Source organism: Chrysemys picta, chromosome 12, assembly GCF_011386835.1.
Source record: "Chrysemys picta bellii isolate R12L10 chromosome 12, ASM1138683v2, whole genome shotgun sequence".
Taxonomy (NCBI): domain Eukaryota; kingdom Metazoa; phylum Chordata; order Testudines; family Emydidae; genus Chrysemys; species Chrysemys picta.
The window spans coordinates 39,092,894-39,113,121 of NC_088802.1; the positions used below are offsets into that span (position 1 = coordinate 39,092,894).

The window sequence follows — 20,228 nt, forward strand, 5'->3', positions numbered from 1 at the left end:
ACCCCAAGGTTTCTGCCAATCTGGGGGAAAATTCCTTCCCAATCCTGAATATAATTATCAGTGTGTTGGTAAAAGAAATCACACCCCTAACTGACATAACGATGCCAGCAAATGTTTTTCATGTGGACAAGGGCCTCAGTGCTACTGCCTTGCGTTAGAGCAACTGAGAGCAGAATGTCAGACTGAATGGTGCTCAGACAGAATCATGGTGGCTGGCCCGCCTGAAAAAGTGGAGTGTCTTTGCCCTTTCAGATACCTACACCATTTTGATGGCAATCTTACTACTTTTGCATCTGCCTGCACCATACATTGAGTGTCATTGTAATCCAGTTCTGAGCTTCCAAGGCTCCTCCGCGATCTTTGTTCTGTCCTTTCAGACTTCTAGTTCATGATGCAGAGATGGGGATTCACCTGGCAATCCATGCACAAGTATATCTAAAACTGGATTTCTGTTATTCATGTTGCTTTCCGGGTTATCAGGTGGATCACTTTATACACTTCAAACGATGGTAAAGCCATTACCAGCATCCTTTCCCACATTCTGATGTTTCTCTCCAGAACCCTACATGTTCTGGTCATGACTATCTGTGGATTGCATGGCTCCCTATGCGTATTGAGATAAAATGAGGCACAGCTGTTGGCAGTCCCTATATCCAAACTCTTGAGGATTGGAGATGGAACATTGTTACTGGAGGATCCTTAAATCTGGGATTTGCTCCCCTTGTGGGGCTGCTATAGTCTGAGAGTGTCAACCTTTAGGAAGTGTTCCAAGGATGGTTTGGGCTGGTGAGTTGTATGGGGCAATCTTTCTTGCTGCAACTGATATTTTTTAACGTGGGCAAGTGTGTATGTATGTTGCCCCTTGTTATCAATTACAATGGGGTGTAAACCCCACACTGGCACTGCCAGGGCTAAGGGGAGCTAGAGATCTTAATTAGTGAACCTGGAGAGAGGGCCAGGCCCAATTCAAGATGAGTCCCATCTGAGGGAAGAGCTGGGTGGTGAGTATACAGAGAGGAAGCCCAAAGTAGAGGGGCTGGGTTGGGCTCCCCTCCCTCTCGTGGTAGTAGAGATACTGCAGGTAGAAGAGGAGCCCAAGGGGAGAGTAGGCCTTGGGATGCTGTCTTGAGAAGATGCTCTGGAAAAGGGTCAGGAGAGATGTAGAGCAGCCCCTGGGGTGGAATAAACTTCTGTGATGAGCTCTGATAAAAGGGCAGGATCTTGACATCCAGGGGGAGAGCCCTGGGAGGCATTCAGTGGAGGAACAGGGCAAGGGAAATTTCAGAGGGATGAAACGTCAAGCCAAGGAGGGCAGAAGTTTGGTTAAGTTTATATTTTCAGTTGGAATTTATTGGAGGACTCCAGGGGTTACCCTGTGAGCCCCAGCCCTGGAAGAAGGGTGAGCCTAGAGGGCTTATGGAGCCTGAGAACATAGAGAGATTGTGGAGCCTGAGAGAAATGCGGGTACTCAGTGGGTCCAGGAAGGAGCTGTGGCAGAGGCCTGCTGACAAACTGAGATAGAAAGATGCTCAGGAGGTAGCAGGGTGAAACGGGGTCTCTGGGCTGGAACCAGAGGGGCTGGGTTTCTCTACTAGCCAGTGGGGAAAGAGATGTGAAGCTCCCTGATATAAGGGGATATGGACTTGGAAAGCCATGAGACATGAGGACCATGGGGCTGAGAGTCATGGGCTGGAGACCTGATGTAAGGACATGGGACTATTGTTAGTGGGACTGTAAGTGACCTGGATCAAGGGCTGAGTATAAAAATTCATGTGCTGAACTCCTCAGTCAAAGGGGTCCCATGTTGTTGTTGTTGTGATAGCAGCTAGAGACCGAGGCCCCATTGTGCTAGGTACTGTACAGACGCATGATGAGACAGCCCTTTCTGAAGAGTTTACAGTCTAAATAGGCAGCAGACAAAGGCTTTCAGAGAGGTGCCACAACTTGCCCAAGTCCACGATGCAAAGCAACACAGGCAAGCCAGCACCTATGGAGAAGTGAGCTGTGTCAGGTGAAGGGCTGGTGCTGCTTAACTGCCCTGGAACAAGGAGAAACCAGGCACCAAAATGTGACTCTCCCTGGCCAGATCCTGGGGCAGTGCAGTTTGCAATGCCCCTTGCTCCGGGCTTATGGCAATTCCACAGTCTAGTCAAGGAGCCTTTGGCCCTACTCCTGTAGTGGGGTCTATGGAGGTGAATCCCTGCATTGGTGGGACACCTCATGGGTTCAGAGATCCGCCCACACTGGGCTAATGGCAGGATTGGGGCTTTACTTTTTATTCCTTTGAAAAACGCAGTGTGAATCAGTTGTGAGGTTCACGCCATCCTGCCAGGCCCAGAGATCAGATGCCTAGGAAGGCAGGTGAGATTGTCTGAAGTCAGTGAGTTATGAAGCTGATGTTTTCCCTCAGAGATTATCTGGGTTTCCAGGTCCATTAGGTTATCTGGCGCAGTGCAGATGAAAGCTCAGCTCATTCTGTAGCTTGAAAGCAGACAGTGACTGTAGGCCCACAGGCTTAACCCTCAGTGCTCACATTCAGACACAAGACATGTTCTAAGGACAGATTTTTTTCCCCTAGACATAAATTTCGAGCCAAGCAAGCATTTTATGGCTGAACATGAATCAAGCCCCGGGAAGCTATAAAAACACAATTTCTTTTTAAAGAGCTTGGAGCAGCCAAATTAAATTGCAATCAAGCTACTGAATACAAGCCAAACTAACGGTTATTAAATGGGAACATGCTCTTACTACCCTTGGTCCGCCAGCAAAACAAGGGACATAGTTATGCTCAGGGATGTATTTCCAATTCGACACAGTAGGCACATGTCTAAGGGCACTGGCATTCTAGGGCACCTACAAGTTAAAAAGTTAATACATACAGCTCCCCTGCGGGCGGCTGGGCTCCTGCCGTGGGTTGGTGGCTGCCCAGTGTGTGGGGCTGGAGCAGGGTGAGTGTCTGAGTCAGCCCACCTGGGGGCGCTGTGAGCTGTGGGCGGGTGGGGCGGCTGCTAAAAGGTGCTCGGAGCATCTCAGCCCCCTTCCCAATCATGGCTGCCCCATTGCCTCCGCCCCATGCCGGGGAGGGAGAGGGAGGAGCATGGCCGAAACCCCATTCACTTGCATGGGCAGAGCTGGAGCGTGGTTGCCACGCCCGGCTGTGGGAGGGAAGACACTGGGGAATGCTCGCTGTGGGGAGAGGTACAGTCCCCCCCCATTGTGCCTCACGTGGGGCAGGTGGGCTGCATCCCGGCTCTGGCCGGGAGTGCCATGCCTGGCGGATGGTCTCATGCTTTACCAGGGAGGCTGTGTTTATATTTCTTTTCAATTAATTTTTTGAACATGAAGACAACATGAAGGTCAGCTGTAGGCAGGGGGTGCACTGAAGATGTTGTGCCTAGGAGCGTGAAAGGGGTAAATCTGGCCCTGGTTATGTTCTTAATGAAGGCAGGTGCACCATGCTGTTGCAATGACAATCCAGGAAGTAAGGGCAAGGCCTGGGAGAATTTAACAGCTCAGGTTCCTTTGGAATCATAAATTGTGATATAAGCTCTCAGCAGAGAGAGGAAACTCGAAGTTGGAGCTGACGGATTTCTGATACTACAAGGACTGGAAAGGCTGTTGTCTGCTGTAATGTCACTCGGCTTGTCATCTTGCTGAGCTCTTTGGACTCTGGTACAAAGGTACCTCAGTCTGTGTGTGACTTATGGCCACACCTCACATATTAATGCAGCAGTTCACAGTGAATGGATTGTTCTATCACTCCCCAAGATGACTGTTATCACTGCAAGGGATATTTGTATTCCAATGATGCTTTCTATTGAGCCAGTATAGAACAGTGGGAAATGGTGCATTTAGTAGAGAGAGAGGCTCACGTTCTGGTCTGGTATGAATTTGGTACTGTTGCATTGACTCCAGTGGAGAAGCACTAATCTAGGCCAGCAGAGAATTTGGCCCATAAACCATTTTTTCTCTTTCCTTGGTTTTCTGGGTGAATATAGTGCTTATGAGAGTAAGGGACTCATAGCATTGGTCTGAGTCATGGCATAAGCAGGCACTATGCAAATTTAAACTCACTTGGATCTGCTAATGCCCCTTGATCATGTACTGTACTATGCCTTGTATATTAGTCCTGGTCTCCCCAGACAGCTTGGCCAACGTCCCTCAATAATAATGACCTGCTTTTCCAGACCTGGGCCCACACATTTCAGCCAACACTAGCTGAATAACCCCCCTGTTATTCCAGTCGTGGGTTACTTCATGCATAGTGCAGGGAAGGGGGAAGCTTCCTGTGAATGGGGGGGCGGGGGCAGAGGATAGCAGGGGGAGCGAGGGGAGCTACTGACAGCGAGCAGGGTGGGGGGAAGGGAGTCCTGGTAGTTCCTACTGCTGTTCCTACGACAGTTCCTCAGTGACTGGTACCCTGTAACCTCCCTGGGAGCTGGTTGCCTGTGCTCCGACACCCCTGCCTCCCACCCAGGTGCCATTGTCCTGTCCCCCATCGCCTGTTCCCCTGGTGGCTGGCATGCAAGTTCCTGCCCCTCCCCTGGGCTGGGTGTCTCCAATGGGACCCACAGTGGCTGGAAGATGGGACCAGGCTGGGGCAGGAAGTCCTGCCTGATTTTTTTGAATCATGGGGGCCTCTCCGGGTCCAGCCCCTCCTTCAGGTCCCACTCTTGTCTCTGCCACTCACCCCATTGCGTGCATGTGTGTGGGGGGGAGGGGGTGGAACGTAGCCGAGTCCCTCTCTCACCTCTGTGAGATATTGTAGAGGTGGAAAACATTGAGGGTCATGGAAACATAGATCTGCACCCCAATATGTCCATTGTGGGGGCACTAGCCCCCCAGTTCCATCACCCCTGGCTGAGTCTACAGTTGTGCCAAATTATCTGGAGGTTTTCCAATATGCAAGGACTAGGACGAGATCCACCAGCCTATTTTTCTCTCTTGACTTCAGTGGCATTTCTTCTCTCACTGTGGTGTAACTCAGAAGTCTCAAACCCACTATCTCCAAAGTCTAGTGCACTACACCGTCGCACTGCTGTAGCCCTCAGAAAGATGGTTTGCTGACTGAAAATACCAAAATATGATATTCCAGCTGTTCCAATTCTAAGAGTGCTTTGCATTGCTACCTTCAGCTGCATTGTCCTCGGCACTGAATTCTCTCCAAGCCATACTCTGGAAACAGAACTAGGACTCAAGTCCAGGGGGTATCACAGAATACCAGTGACTCACAGACCCTCACAGCCATTTTGCATGCAACAATTCCATTTGAAAAATGCTGGTAGTTAATGTTTTAGGCTCTTTCGAGCAGGAAGCCATGAAGTAGGCAGACAAAGTGATCAGCTCGAGTCTGGGTGGATACATCTCTCTGCTTTTTGGGGATAAACAAACCCCAGAAAAATGGAGGCTGAGTGCACCCTTGCTTATGTGGAAACCATTCAGCACAGCCAGCCCTCTGCCGACTGCTTTTTGTCAGTTTCAGGCATAGAGCGAAATCACCCTTTGGGAATCGAAACAAGCACCTGTTCTGGCAAAGGAACATGCACATGGCCTGAAAGGGAGAGATGCTGCCTTCAGCTCCCAAGGAATGGGGATTGGCTCTGCCAATAGGCTGTAGAAGAGGGAGCTGCCTTGAGGTTTCTTTTTGAAGAGTGGGCCCAAGGTTTAAGAGGGGAAATACTAATTTGTAGTTAAATACTGTCCTCTCACCCTTGGGTCTGAAAGCTCTTAACCCACATTCCCAGTCAGATGCCAACATTCGGCTCACGTTTTCAAAAGGGGTTCCTCCATTTTTGGGTGCCCAACTCGAGTCAACTTTAGTATTTCACAAACCTGAAAAATCAGGCCTCACGTGTCTCCAGGCTGGCATCCAGAATTGGCCCTTGGTGCCAAAACATTGTCTCACGCTCTGAAGGTTACATACACGCTTGTTCTCCAACAGTTTTTATTGGCGAACCAGGGTATATGTTTGTTACTGCCAGAATTTCCATGACAAAAGCTTGGACTTCTCAGCTTTGTACGTAAAATATCAATGGTTGTCTGCACCTATTACTGAGCAAGGCTTTTCCTTTGACTTTTACATATTTGGTTGTTAACTTGGGATTTTGTGATCTTTAGAGACATTTTAAAACTGTTACTGGCAGCCACTTACCACTTAGCTAACAGACGCTAAAACTAATAGCAATTAAAGTTCTGACTGCCATGGCTTGTTCCTTTTTAAAACTAACTTGGGGATGCTGGCAATTGTTTTTGTCCTGGCAAAACCATGACTTCCCAGGACACACAACCAGCCTTCTGGATGAAAAATGGTTGGAAGGCCCGAGTTGAGCAGTAAGAGCCTATTTTGAGACATAAACTTAATCTAATTCAGTGATGTGTTGACTAATTATTTCCCAGCTGTTATAGTAACGCTCCTTTTAGTCAGAGATGCTCTTATGGGATGCTTTGTTGTGGGCAAACCAAAATAAAATCAAACTGTCATTTAAAATAACTGTTTAACATGGCCTACTCTTTTCATTCTCCGTTGTGATGCTGTGAGTGACACTTAGCTACAGGCTGTAGAGTTTGAAGTTTAAATCATGCAAAAAAAAATGGGGAATATATGAATTTTAAATGGATAATTTGTTTTAACACTGCGAAGTGGAACTCCAGTGGGAGAGCACAAGGAAGGGATTTCAGTTTAATCTCCACATTTGCACATTCAGCCTGGAGCAAACCTGTCCCTGCATCACAGACTGGGGTGCAGGGGGGGCGGGGGCTTTATACAGTGGATCTGCTGTGGTTCTGCTGTACAGGGTAGGGGGCAGCATTGCAGGAGCTTGAATGGGGTCTACACTCGCAGCTCTGGTGGGCTGCATGGCTTGACTCTCTGGCTGCATCTACACCACAAGCTGTGGTTGTGATTCCCCGCTCGTGTACACTTACCTGCGCTAGGTCTCATGGGAGTTAGCATGCTAAAAATAGGAGTGTAGCTGCGGTAGCACGGGCAGCGACAGCACTGTACTAGGTCCCCCGAGTACAAACCCGCTTGAACCCTGTGGGTACGTACTCAGGGTGGCTAGCCCATGCTGCCATTGCCTGTGCTGCTACTATTTTTATCATGCCAGCTCATATGAGCACTAGCGCGAGTACGCAAGCTGGGACTCACTCCCTAGCTGGTAGAGTCAATGTAGCTTTGGACAGAAACTGGAGAGTTCATTGTTATATGTATCGTCTGGTCTTCCCCCTTAAGCTGTAATGGCCCCGCTCCTGCTCCATGTGCTTGGGAGGGTTCCGTCTGCTTTTGTCCCCATGGAGTTTCCCCAGCATCTGACCAAATTACTTGGGGTGGCTGCTGGGGAAGGGGTTTGGATCATACCACATGCACTGATAGAGCCTGATCCATTGGGAATCTTTCCATGTACTTCAATGAGTTTTGGATAAGGCCCATAGCAGCATTTTCAGGGGACGTGCGATCAAGGGGTGTGTGTGTGTGTGTGTATGTGTGTGTGTAAAGATGAATTAGCCATGGTGGCCATGGAACTGGGCAGACCACCCCTTCAATTTATTAACACAGAGGGGAAATGCCCTGATTTCAGTTGAGAGTGGAGGGAAGAGTTTGCCTAAGTGACATCCTACCCCCTCCCGACTCTGTGCAAGCTCCCACACCTGTGGTCAAAGGGAGGGGCGGGGATTGAGAGGCTGGGCACAGCTGGGAGAGAAGTGGACAGAGGGAGGAGATGGTCACTGTATGGGGCCCCATCCCTTCCAAATCCATGGGAGAATCCTTGCAGGGATTAATCCAGCCTCTGTTTTCACTCGCAACCATTTTGTAAAACTCAGATGCTATGTTTTGGCATAAAACCTCTCAGGGATTGGCACCCACGAGATTAAATTTGGAAGTGCAGAATGATTGGCATTGTTTGCCATTGGCAGCATCTCTAGTGTCTCATACAACATGAAATAGACAGGTGGCATAAAGCAACACAAATAGGTGGGGCCAGATCTCAGCTGTGGCTGGAGCAGCACTCGGCATATCTTCATAAGGGATGGGTATATGCCAAGGAGGCTTTAAGGCAAAGCTGATCTATTACAACAGAGGATCTGGCCCCTGTCTTTCCGAAGCACTTCACTTGAAAATAAATTGCTCGAGAACTGTGAAGAGATTGCACTTCTGATTGATTAATTCCAGGGCTGCATTGATCCCGGAGAGAAATGGCCAATCAGATTTTATTTACCAAGGGACACGGGTCTTGAAGTTGTTTATCAGCCCTTACCCAGACCAGGAGGAGTTTGGACTGAATGAGGAAAACCAGAGCGAGGGCCTCGGGGTTTGGCCCTGTATTTTGAAGAAGAATAAAAAAGGAGCCCAGCCAGATGTGCACACTAAAGCAACGAGGCAGCCTCATGCTTAGGGTTCACAGTCACGGCTGGTGTGTATTTATATACAGCTGCTGGTTTAATGGTGGTGACAAGTCCCAGCCTGACAGCCGTGCAAGTTGAATATTGAACCATGTATCTGTGGAACAGGGACAGCACATCAGGAGGAGTGAGCTTCTCCAGATGGCTCTTCCAGGGACAGCTTGGTATCCAAGGCCCATTCAGACCTTGGCTGCTGCACGGAGACTGCCAGCAAGGGGCGAATGAAATAGTGTGGGTTGTTTTGTGACATGCGCCCCTCCCCACTCAGAAATGGATTGAGATCACAAATTTGTTCAATACAGGCCACCCATCAGCATCCAGATGGTAGCACCACTGACCCAGCCTGGTACTGAACTAGTGACCTAGAGATGAAAGGCTCTGTAGATCCCTGTTCCTAATCCATCCACTCCATGAACATCCGGCTTTAAGAAAGGAAACAAAACTATAAAGGTTGATTATTTTTGTCCAAATTCTCTACGAGGAGCAAGAGCCAAGTGTTTTTAGCAATGAGCTTCGGAAGGATTCCCACCCTTTTAATTCCCGTGGGGAGTGAAGTGAGACCCCTGCAAGTTTGGGGTTCCCGCTGGGAGCTGGTTTGGGTTTTCCCGTGTTCCAAGTCTCCAGCCTGGAGAGCGAAAGGCAGCTGCAGCAAAACAGTTTTTAGCTCCTTGTAGGAATGGCTGGAGAAATGAATGGCCCCTGAAGTCTGGTATCTTGGCCAGGCCCAGGTGTTTCAGAAGAAAGATGTAAACACCCTCCTGGGCTCCAGTAACCGTCTTAACCATTACGTACGTTGAAGGGCACACACTATTATAAAAGACGAAGGGCCAGATGTGCAGTGTTCAAACTTCGGTGCTTAAATTTTGGACTCTAAATCCATATTTAAGGACCGAAATAAAAGGGGCCTGGCTTAGATTCACAGCTGCCGTCAAAGGCCTGTGGAGTCAGGCAGCCAGATTCTCCTCGTGACAGCACTTCAGTGGTGGCTAAAGTGGAGGAGATCAGTGGTGTGACTGAGAAGAGAGTTTGGCCCCATGCACTGATTGTCTATTGACACTAACCTAAATCAATAAAACCTACAGCAGGCGCGCACGAAGGACATGCTTTTGTCCTTGTGATTCACAGCATACTCACGGCATGCATAGGCATGCATGGTACCTAGCACACCCTAGCGTACATTTCAGCTAGCCCTGGCAGATATAACAGCCAGCGCACATCTCCTCTTGCCAACAAATCACATGGGTGCCAGAGAGTTATCCGCCAGCTTATAGTCAGTGTGTCTAGAGCACACAGGTCTCTTCATACCATATATACAGGTATATGTTTGATAAATAACACACACCTTTGTGAGTTCACAGCTCAGCTCACCTTCACAGCCGGAAAGACGCTACGTGCTGATTTCTGGGGTAGCAGAGGGGCAAGCGAACTGGCTGGTTTCATTCCTGGTTTGTTTGTCACACATTGACATGCCTGATGATCGGTGATGGATGGGTTCTTGTTCTGAGAACTCCTTAGAAGGCGAGTTCCCTGGGGCAGGGACTGTCTTTTTGGTCTGTGTATGCACAGTGGCTAGCACAGTGGGGTCCTGGTTGGAGCCGAGCAGGAATTTTTTGATGAAACATTTTTCATTGGAAAAGTAGCTCAGGTCCAAAGTGGAATTTCTGGTCAAAACAAGAGCGAGACCCAGAACAGCCAACAAACCCAGTGGCTAGGGCACTCACTTACCATGGGGGAGGTCCAGGTTCAAGTCTCTGCTCTGAATCAGGGACTCGAACCAGGTTGTCCCAGGCCACTTGGATCCACTTCCACAGTCTGTCAACCAGCACAGCCACACTGGTGTGTGTGTGTGTGTGTGGGTGTAATTTACTGTGTGTGTGTGTGTGTGTGTGTGTGTATGTGTGTATGTGTGTAGGTGTAATTTACTGCATGTATAAACCACCAGCAAATTACTACCCCTCCTTCCTCCCGCAGGAAGAGGGGTTTGCCTCAGAGGGATGTCTCTGAGCCCCAGTGCCTCCTGGGAACACTCCTGGCTTGGGGTAGTTCTGCACCCATGAAGGCCCCCACCTGGCCTGCAGTTCTAGTCACTGCAATGCCCACCACAGAGCAGAAACCCCCAGCAGAACAGGTGAAAATGTAAGACCTCAGGAGGATGACAGGGCTCCTGGTCTGAGCCAATGGAATGGGGACTCAGATCAAGTAGTATACAGCTGTGCGGACAACTTCTGGGACATCCCCCTGCAGAGTTCCCATTGATTTCTAGTGTGTGTGATCCGTGCATGCAAATATGAGGTCAGAACTGAGCCATTAAGTATTTGAATAGTCATAGATTCCTGCCAGAAGGGCACAATAGTGATTTTACAGATATCATTAACCAAATAGTTTATGTCCGTCTACAAGAAGGCAGCTCCTTCTTTGTACTTCGCAGACAGTAATAAACTGTTCGGGTGCTAGGGTTGTCCTTTGCGCTTGCAGGCTCTCTCCAGTTACTGCCTGCTGGCTTTGAGCAAAGCCCGGGCATCCATTTTACTACATCAAAGTGCAACTGATGCCACAAGCAATTCCTGGGGGGTGCAAACCTAACGGACCTGCGGTATGGGGATAACCAGACTGGTCACAGGTTTACATTTGTTTTGTAGACACAGAGTAATCTCCCCTCGATACCCTCATGCAGCTGCTATAGATGTGAATGTGTCAAGTAGATCGAGTGCCCAGGAAGGTTAAAGGTTCAGATAAAACGTGCCATCATTGGGCATTGAAGTGTCTTGGATTTGAAATGTCACCAGTGATCGTTCACTTGTCTGCAGGGGTCTGGTATTCTCGTCACTTTGTGTCCATGTTGCTTTAACTGTGACCCTCCCACTGAGACCCCAGCCTGGTTAGAAATAGAAAACAGCGGGGCTGCTGCCCTTCACATGTCATCCTAGCACAGCGCATCTTGTCCTGTCCCCTGGGAGCACTGTGGGGAAGAATGCAATGAGGCCTCAGTCCAGAATACAGCCAGGAGACACAGCATAAATCAGGAGAACTTAGCACTTCCTGCTCCCCGCAGACTGCCCGTCAAAGCCGCAGCTGGCTAGCTTCACGTTACATAGCAGGGCTTTTGGGTCAGCCAAGCATTCGGTGGCGCACAGATTTTGTTGCATGTAGGACGGGAGCGTTGGATGTTTTAGGTCTTCGGTATTTTATGAAGGGTGGGATATTTTGGAGCCATTTTGATTTTAGTGGGCCAGATTCTTGGCACAACCCCATTGAGGGCAATGGGGTTATGCTGATTTTTGCCAGGTGAGGATCTGATCCTCTGTCTTTTAATAACCACCCTCCAGCATCCCCCTTTGGGCTGCAGAGGCCTGATAGAAAATTAGAGGCCTTTTTTTTTTTTGGAAAACTGGGCCTATGTCCAATGTTAGACACCTTGGGCCAGATTTTCAAAAGAATTCGGCACCCAACTGCTCTTACTGAGGTGTCTGAATGAGAGGCTGGGTTTTCAAGTGTGCTCAGGACCTGGCAGCTCCCATCTAGGACAATGAATGCTGCTGGGAGCTGAGACCTTTGGAAACCCTGGCCATTTTATGGAGGTGTTTAAATGGGAGCTGCGCCGTCTTGAAAATCTGGAGCCTGACTGACAGAGGTGCTCAGTGTCGGAGCCTCCTTTTGCCGTCAAGAGGTGCACCTGGAAATGGGGGTGGATCTCCAAACTCGAGGCCATGTTTTAAAACTTGACCCTTGATAAAGACACAAGTAAAATGAGCGAGCACCGTGTAGATGTCAGGATAAAGTGCTTCCCTTGAGCAAGCCACGGCACGGCCCCGTGCCTCAGTTTCCCCATATGTAAAATAGGGATAATGATACTGACCTCTTTTGTCTAGTGCCTTGAGAGCTACAGATTAAAGGGTCTATGTAAGATCCAGGGATTAGTATTATGTCCTTTCACTATCTGAAATCAGGGAAGAGCGAGTTATGAAGAGCACTAATTGCTGTGCCTTGAAGAGCCTCTACATCTGTAAGGACAGTGTGGCCTAGTGGCTAGAGCAGGGGACTGGGACTCAGAAGATGTGGGTCTATTCCTGTTTCAGCAGCTGACTTGTTGTGTGACGGCAAGTCAATGAAACGCTGTGTCTCGGCTTCCTTGTGCATAACACGGAGACGATAATGTTTCCCCTCCTTGGTAACATGCTTTGAGACCTCAGCGGAGGGGTTGCTAGATCCATGCAGAGAATTCTTTTTAAAAATGCGCAAGAAGTGTTATAGATACAGCTTCTCTTATCCCCACTCACAGTGTAAAATGCTCTGTTCGGGAACAGAAGGTTACCAGCTACATTGGATAAGTGAGTGCAGTTCATACCAGCGGAATGTTCCTCGCTCACAGCAGCTCCGAGTTTGGCCCCATGCCTTTAATTTGCTTCTAATTCTGTCCTTCGGCTGCAATTCCTTTTGCATGGCATAGCGTTATCATCACAGGGGTCAAAGCGATAGGAGGACTCCTGTGTTCGTTCTGTGAGCATCTAAGGGAAGCTGGTCTTAGGCGCCATTGGAGAAAGCTCAAAATGCCACTCTCCGAGACGTGTGCTTGGTTTGAGGGGTGTTACTAACATTGACGATGCCCGTCTGTGCTAATGGTGTCAGCTGCCATTGATTCTCACTTGTGTATGGGGGAGGAGAATTACTGGGGGAGGGGAAGGAAAGGTCACCCGGGGGGTGAGTGAAAAGTTCTCCATCCCACCTTGGACCATCGAGTATTCTGACTCAGTGCACAGGAGACAGCTGAGGACTCTCATTTGTGTGTTCCCTGACCAAAGCATGGGGTAAGACCCACGCATGAGACCTGATTCTCTTCCCATGTACACCAGTAGGTTGCTACTACCAGTAACCATTACAGTAACTAGAATGAAGGAGAATCAGGCACTGTGGATTTATACCACTGTAAAACCAGGGTGAGTTAGTCCAGAACCAACCACGCTTCCCTCAAACCCTCCAGTAACCTCCCTACAAAATTCAAACTGGATTAACACACATGTCAGAAACACAAGCTGCTTTTTCTTTAATTGTACTGTTTTCACTTCTTATACAACCAGCCACGTCTAGTCTAGCATTGTTGCTTAAAAAAAAAAAAACCATCTAAACTAATATTTCAATAACTTAATTTTAAAATGTTGTGGGACAGCTGTAATCATAAAAAAGTGTCAATATTACAGGCTGTCATTACAGATGGGAGAGAAATACATCAATACACCATAAAAAAAAAAAAGAATTAAAAAACCAAAAGGCTTTGGGTGAGAAACAAAATCAATGGCATTGGAAATAAATGAGTGCAGATTGCGATGGCACAATCTCTGGACTCAGCGTTAACACATTATGAATCTGCTAAGATTTTGCCTTTATAATGTTGCACTTTCAAGCAACGCAACACTGAAGTCAATATTGATTTTTTTTTCCTTGGAGATGTGTTTTACCTTCAGGCACTGTTGTTTCCCACAGGAACATGAGTGAGCACGTAAGTCTCTGTGCAATGCTGACTGCTTGTGGAAAGGGATCTCCCAGAAATCCTCTGAAATCGATTCCTCCTCTGGAAGTACCCGCTGCTGCTATTGAAAGAGCGTTGCCTGTTCCTCAGGTATTCCTTGTAGTTTTTGGTCAGCAGGGTGTAGAGGAAAGGGTTGATGCAGCTGTTGCTGTAGGTCAGGCAGGTTGTCAGATAGTTAATGTTCCTCATGGCCTTGGGGGACAACGGGAAGGATTCGTAATATTGGAAGAGAAGCTGCCAGATCCAGAAGGGCAAGAAGCAAGCCCAGAAGACCAGCACTATCGTGAAAATTAGATACAGCACTTTTTGGTTAGGCAGCCGCTTGGTCTGTTTGAAAGAGGCTGTTTGGGACACCCAGTAGGTCCTGGCTAGTCTAATGTAAAGGTATCCAATGATCACCCCTGGGCCCACAATGCTGGTACAGAAGAGGATGGTCAGATAGATTTTGTAGGACAGCTTGCTCCAGGTGGGCAGGCAGATGCTTTTGCTGTCTCTTTGCACCAGCTGGATCATGATGAGCATTGGGAGTGTGAGCAGCAGAGACACCACCCAGATGATGATGGCAATGGCTTTCCGGTAGCTTTTGGACCTCTTCACCGTGTCCAGGGGCTTCAGCACCGCGAAGTAACGCTCTGTGCTCATGACCGTCAGGGTGAAGATGCTGGCGTGCATGGTAAGGAAATCCAGACTGAACAAGATGCGGCAGCCGACGTCTCCAAAGTACCATTCCTGGATGAAGTATGTCCCAACGATGAAAGGGATGGTGAGCAGGTAGAGCAGATCTGCCAAGGCAAGGTTAATGATGTAAATGTACATAGAGGCAGAGTATCTCATGTAATGGCACATCACCACCAGGGTGTAGACGTTGCCTGTCACACCGATCACGCACATAATGGAGAGGATAGTCCCGATGGTGCAAGTGGCTATCATGTCCTCCATTGAACTGGCAGCTGGAGCACTGTCCCAGGTGGCATTGTAGGAAATGTTGGGGCTGATTTTGAATGGGCTCCCTTCACTTGCCTCCATGGCCATCGTGGTGGTTGCTGAAAACCTGCTCTCTAGCTCTTCATTTACAGACATCCTCTTGAATAGCTAACTCAGCGGCTCTTCTCATACCTTGGGCATTCCCAGGTCAGTTCTTTTCAGCCGGCGGAGTTGAACAGGTACGAGAAGCAGGATCATTTCTTAGCAGGTTTTCATCGGATGGAGAAAGGACTCCCTGACAATGATCTGCACAATAGATCCCAGTTTCTACACTAGGCAAAATGTATCAGAAAAACAGTGAGTTAGATGTTTGGCAAAATGACAGAGATTATTACGTGGTAGCCACCCCACTCTGAGGTACATTTTTGCACTGCTTGTGCAGGCTGCAGATGTTCTGCAATGGGATTACTTGCGTGTGCAAAGATGCACGTGATTTTTTGCAAGATCAGGCTGTGGAGGGCCCTACCCCTCACTATAGTGCCATTTCCCAGGTTGCTAGTCAGAGGGAAGTTTAGGAGGACGTGCAGATCACTAAAGGGTTTTATAACCACTACCACAAGACTGGACAGGCTTCTATTTGATGATGAAAAAGAATGGTCTTCTGAGGGTTAACAGCCATCACCACTATGAAACCAGTCTGCTCTGGCAATTCTTAAACTTCCCAATATGGAGGAGTCTAAGCTATCGAGAAGAGGGATAGCAAGCCTTCAATTAACGATCTGCAACCAAATCTCTCTCTATTTTGTTAGGTTTCAGAGTAGCAGCCGTGTTAGTCTGTCTCCGCAAAAAGAAGAACAGGAGTACTTGTGGCACCTTAGAGACTAACAAATTTATTAGAGCATAAGCTTTCGTGGACTACAGCCCACTTCTTCGGATGCATCCGAAGAAGTGGGCTGTAGTCCACGAAAGCTTATGCTCTAATAAATTTGTTAGTCTCTAAGGTGCCACAAGTACTTCTGTTCTTCTCTATTTTGTGTGTGTGTGTGTTACACATGTACACACAAACTGAGTTCCACACAGCAGCCTTACACAGAGAAGTCATGCTCTTCACAGAACAACTTTTCTCTGAGGTTCTTACCTAGATTGCAATTTGCACATGGCGGTTAACTGCAAAAAAACAATACGCTACTTGAGTATAAAATCACACTATAGGCGAATTCACTAAAAGTGAGCTCCACTGTGAGTGTATATACAATTGTTATTTATTTTGACTCAACTAGAATGAATTTGCATGCTCTCTCTGAGTGTGTACGTAGAGACACTCTCTACAGTGCTTGAATTTCCAAACCCTTTCGACCTGGTGCTCTCCATGAAGACCTCCACACACACTCTGTGTTCGCCCCTTCCCTTGGAAAACTCCCCAGGAGGAGGTTCTGGAGTACCTAATCCATGCCAGGCTGCCCCCAGCTGAGCTTTCCCTCCACATTGTCCCCTTGGGCCTGATCATGAGAGAGGCAGTGGGGCCAACCCCCAACCTGGGCAGATCCCTGAGAGGCCCAGTGCTTCCACAGCAGTTCTGGCTCTTGCCCTTCATCCCATGAGCTCCCTGGCAATGGACCCACAGTGCCCGGGGCCCTTCCCTGGTTATGGCTGCAGGGAGGGTGGGAACAACACTACAGCCGCCATGAGCCCGAGGGTGGAGGATGTGCACCTCCACCCCATGGCTTGCCCACGCCTCCACCTGGCCCACCCAGACACCACTGCTCCGCCAGGACATGGCAGTGCCAATGAGGCGGAGGGTCCATATACCTGGCCAGTCTGGTGCCTAGAGACTCCCCTTCCCCAGCACAGCCCTTGGGGGAGGGGTACAGGAGACTAGACATTCCAATAAACCCATTATCCGTCCCCAGCCTCTGCAGGGGCAAACACCCCAGCGGGGGAGGGGGGGATCAGAGCCCAGCAGGGCCCATTCTCCACCCAGCCTGGCCAGGTCTGCTCTGTTACCGCCAAACCAGCCCGTCAGATGCTCCAGAGCCCAGCAGAACTGCACAGCCCCTGCCAGCTCCCCCTCGGGCACCTGCGCCCCTCCAGCTACCCTCTCCTCCCTTCCTTCACCCGGGCATCGCCTCGTCTCGCCCCGCTGCCGGGCCGCCCGGGACAGCGAGCCCCACGACAGAGACAGCGGCGGCCCCCCTCCACCCCGGTCCCCAGCGCATCCCGTTAGATGCGCCATCCGCGCCCCGCCAGCCCCAGCGAGCCGCCCCGGGGGGCTTTGCTCCGCGGCTCCGCTGGGGGAAGCCCTGGGTGCGCCCCGCTCGGTGGAGCGGCTCCGCTTCAGCCCCAGGCTGGAGCTCGAGCTAAAGACGGAGTCGCTCTGTCTTCACTGCGTGTGCAACCCGAGTTAGGAGCGCACCTGCTCTGGACTGGCAGCCAAGACCTACCTGGAGCGATGGGACGGGGCGGGGCGGGGGGTCTGTTCCAAGGGCCCGGCGCTCGGGTCCTGCAGCTCAGCTAGGTTTCGCGCTGGGCGCTTGAAGAGGAGCGCAGCGCCTGGATCAAAGGGCAGGTTTGCGGGGAAAGCCCGGCACCTCCCGCTCTCTGCTGCGCTCCGCTCCGCCTGCTCCAAGCGCTGAGTTCGCTCAGCTCCGGACAACGTTACTTCCAAGGCTTCACCTGATCACACAGAGCCCACGGGCTGGGCGGCTCCCCAGGCTGGGAGCTGCAAAATTCAGCAACCTGGGGAAATTGTGACCGTTTTAAAGCAGGTAGTAGTAGTAGCTGGCATCACGAAACCCCCGTGCACCTCCCCCCCCCCCCCCCCACACACACACACCTCCATACACCCATCCCCATACACACACACACACACATACACCCCTGTACACCCCCACACTCATACACCCCTGTACACCCCCACACTCATACACCCCCTATACACATCCCCATTCGCCCCCCCACACACACCTCTCCATTCACCCTCCCATACACCCATCCCCCCCACACACATACACCCCTGTACACCCCCCACACTCATACACCCCTATTCACCTACCCCCAGTCATACACCCCCCATATACTCCCTTTACACACCCCCATACACCCCCATTTCACCACACAGACACACACCCCTGTACACCCCCCATACTCATACACCCCTACACTCCCCATACATACACCCCCCATAGACTCCCCCATTTGGCCCCATACACCCCCCCCTATACACAGCCTATACACCCCTACACACACACACACACACACACACACACACACACACGTTCCCTCCAAGCAGCAGTTCAGAGCATCTCTCAGCAGTCACAGGTTTCCCAGCTGGTCCAGCCTGTTCCCCCAGCACCGCTTCGGTAGCCCTGGCACGTTCCATTTAGCTACAAGAGAAATGAAGCTTCATGCTCAAACCTGTCTTTTAAATCCAGCTGCTGAAGTTTCCTAGGGAAAAATAAAATGGTGGTGTTTTGTTTTGTTTTTAAAAGGGGGTCTTGGAGCCAGAACTTTCCAAAAGCGAGGACAAGCCTGGGCAGACAGCGAGAGACCTCCGTGTGTCTGCAAAGGCAGTGCTCAGAAGCTACCTCGCCACGTGTGTTTGAAATCTGTGCCCCCTTTGCCTGCTATTTATGTTGCTCCATGACGTTAGGCATCGGGTAGCTCTGACTGCAGCTAGCTGAGATCCTGTTTAAAGCAGCAGCATTTTGGTAGTTGAGGCTGGTTTGGCTGTCTCCCCACCTGACTGGCCGCCACCCAGCTGTGACTGCAACATGTCAGTGCTGTTTGACTTAACCTCCGGCACTGGTTATATTCAAAACCTCTAAGCATCTATTTAGCCTGCCCAATCTGACGCAAATCTCCAAGCATCGGCTGAGAAAGGGTTAAATTCCTGTGGGGAGGTTTGCCTGGCCCAGGAAACCGTGTGCTCCTCAATGCTGATATCAGCTGGAAAGAGGAGTCCGAGTTTATTTCCACTGGAGAATTTATTGCCAGATGATCCTGCATCGGTTGGGGTATCACGCACAACACCTTCTTTTTTAACCCCACAGTAGCAAACAGTTGTCCAAGCAGCGTAGGGTTAAGCTGATTCCCTTTCATCAGTGTTACAGAAAGGAAATAAGGATGGAGAGCAGCTGGAAAATGGGGCTGGGATTGAGAAATCATAAGGCTAACGGGTCAGCAGGAATTTTTTTCGCAGATGAATATTGGGAGGGTGGTTTGCAAATCCTGGGCCTGAACGCTATCTCGTTTACCCTGGCATTACACCCAGGGACTCCATTGACTTCAATAAAGTTGTTCCTGATTTACACCAGCGTGAGTCAGAGGAGACTTGGGCCCCTTGGCTTCAATGGCATCCTGATTTATATCATTGCCCGGGGAGACGCCAAGCGGGCCTGTAGTTTACTTTGTTGGGTTGCATTCCAATTGCAGCAGCAGGTGGATCAGTGGCTCTCAACCATTCCAGATGACTGTACCCCTTTCAGGAGTCTGATTTGTCATGTGCACCCCAAGTTTCAGCTCACTTAAAAATGACTTGCTTACAAAATGAGACATAAACACACAAACGCGTCCGAGCACAGTATTACTGACAAATTGCTCACTTTCTCCTTTATACCATATAATTATAAAATACATGAATTGCAATATAAATATTGTACAGTACTTACATTTCTGTGTATAGTACTTAGAGTGATATAAACAAGTCATTGCCTGTATGGAATTTTAGTTAGTACTGACTTCGCTAGTGCTTTTTATGTAGCCTGTTGTAAAACTAGGCTAATATCTAGAAGAGTTGATGAACCTCCTGGAAGAAGTCTGTGTCCCCCAGGAGGACGCAGACCTCTGGTTGAGAACCTCTGAGATAGAGGATACTTCCAAGCACAGATCACACTGCTGTCTTTTATCTGAGTCGCCAGCACATGGCAGTGCTGTGGTCCACCCAGCCCATTCCAGGTTTCCATGTCTTGTGTGTTTATGCTCCCTCTTATCTCTCCATTACTAGCCAAGAGTCAGTGTCCTGATTAAATGCCTTCTTTTGAATAATTTCTTCTTCATTCTCCATTTTTAATATTCCTGCTGGCTGGTACTCTCAAATGTCTGGAGTTGCTAAGGTGTCTTCACTGCAGCACTAACTTGTGCTGTCTCCAGGTGAGTTAATTCCTCTCCAGTTAGCCTCGCTCCAGGAAGAATGGCCATGCCGTGCAGTAACACTCCCGCTGCAAGGAGCTGTCTTGTTGGCAGCTGATGAGCTGTGTTAACTTGAGCCTTTTACTCTCTGTGGGCCAGCCAGCTCCAGTTGAAAGGGGAGTCAGGTCAGGTGACCAGCCTACCTGTGACAGGTTCAGCTGACCACCCTAGCTCCACATGGGGTGGTTAACTG

General features: G+C 49.5%; 1 protein-coding gene across 6 annotated transcripts; it reads right to left on the minus strand.

The window, feature by feature from the left end:
* Positions 1-13,417: 13,417 nt before the first annotated feature.
* On the minus strand, positions 13,418-18,543 carry LOC101936734 (urotensin-2 receptor). Of its 6 annotated transcripts, none has more exons than XM_005297576.5 (3): positions 18,263-18,543; positions 17,290-17,584; positions 13,418-15,180 (listed from the first exon to the last, which is right to left on the minus strand). In XM_005297576.5, exon 3 carries the CDS (start codon positions 15,002-15,004, stop codon positions 13,856-13,858), a length of 1,149 nt encoding a protein of 382 aa, XP_005297633.2. In that variant the 5' UTR covers positions 15,005-15,180; positions 17,290-17,584; positions 18,263-18,543; the 3' UTR covers positions 13,418-13,855. The 6 variants fall into 6 exon arrangements, with proteins under 6 accessions (XP_005297633.2, XP_065419447.1, XP_065419449.1 ...); XM_065563375.1 differs by having other exon boundaries at positions 13,418-15,175; positions 18,263-18,470; XM_065563377.1 differs by having other exon boundaries at positions 13,418-15,175; positions 18,123-18,429.
* Positions 18,544-20,228: the final 1,685 nt, after the last annotated feature.

What these genes read in the sequence shown, in the direction of transcription:
- LOC101936734 (XM_005297576.5), bottom strand. Translation starts at nt 15,004, where the DNA reads ATGTCTGTAAATGAAGAGCTAGAGAGCAGGTTTTCAGCAACCACCACG.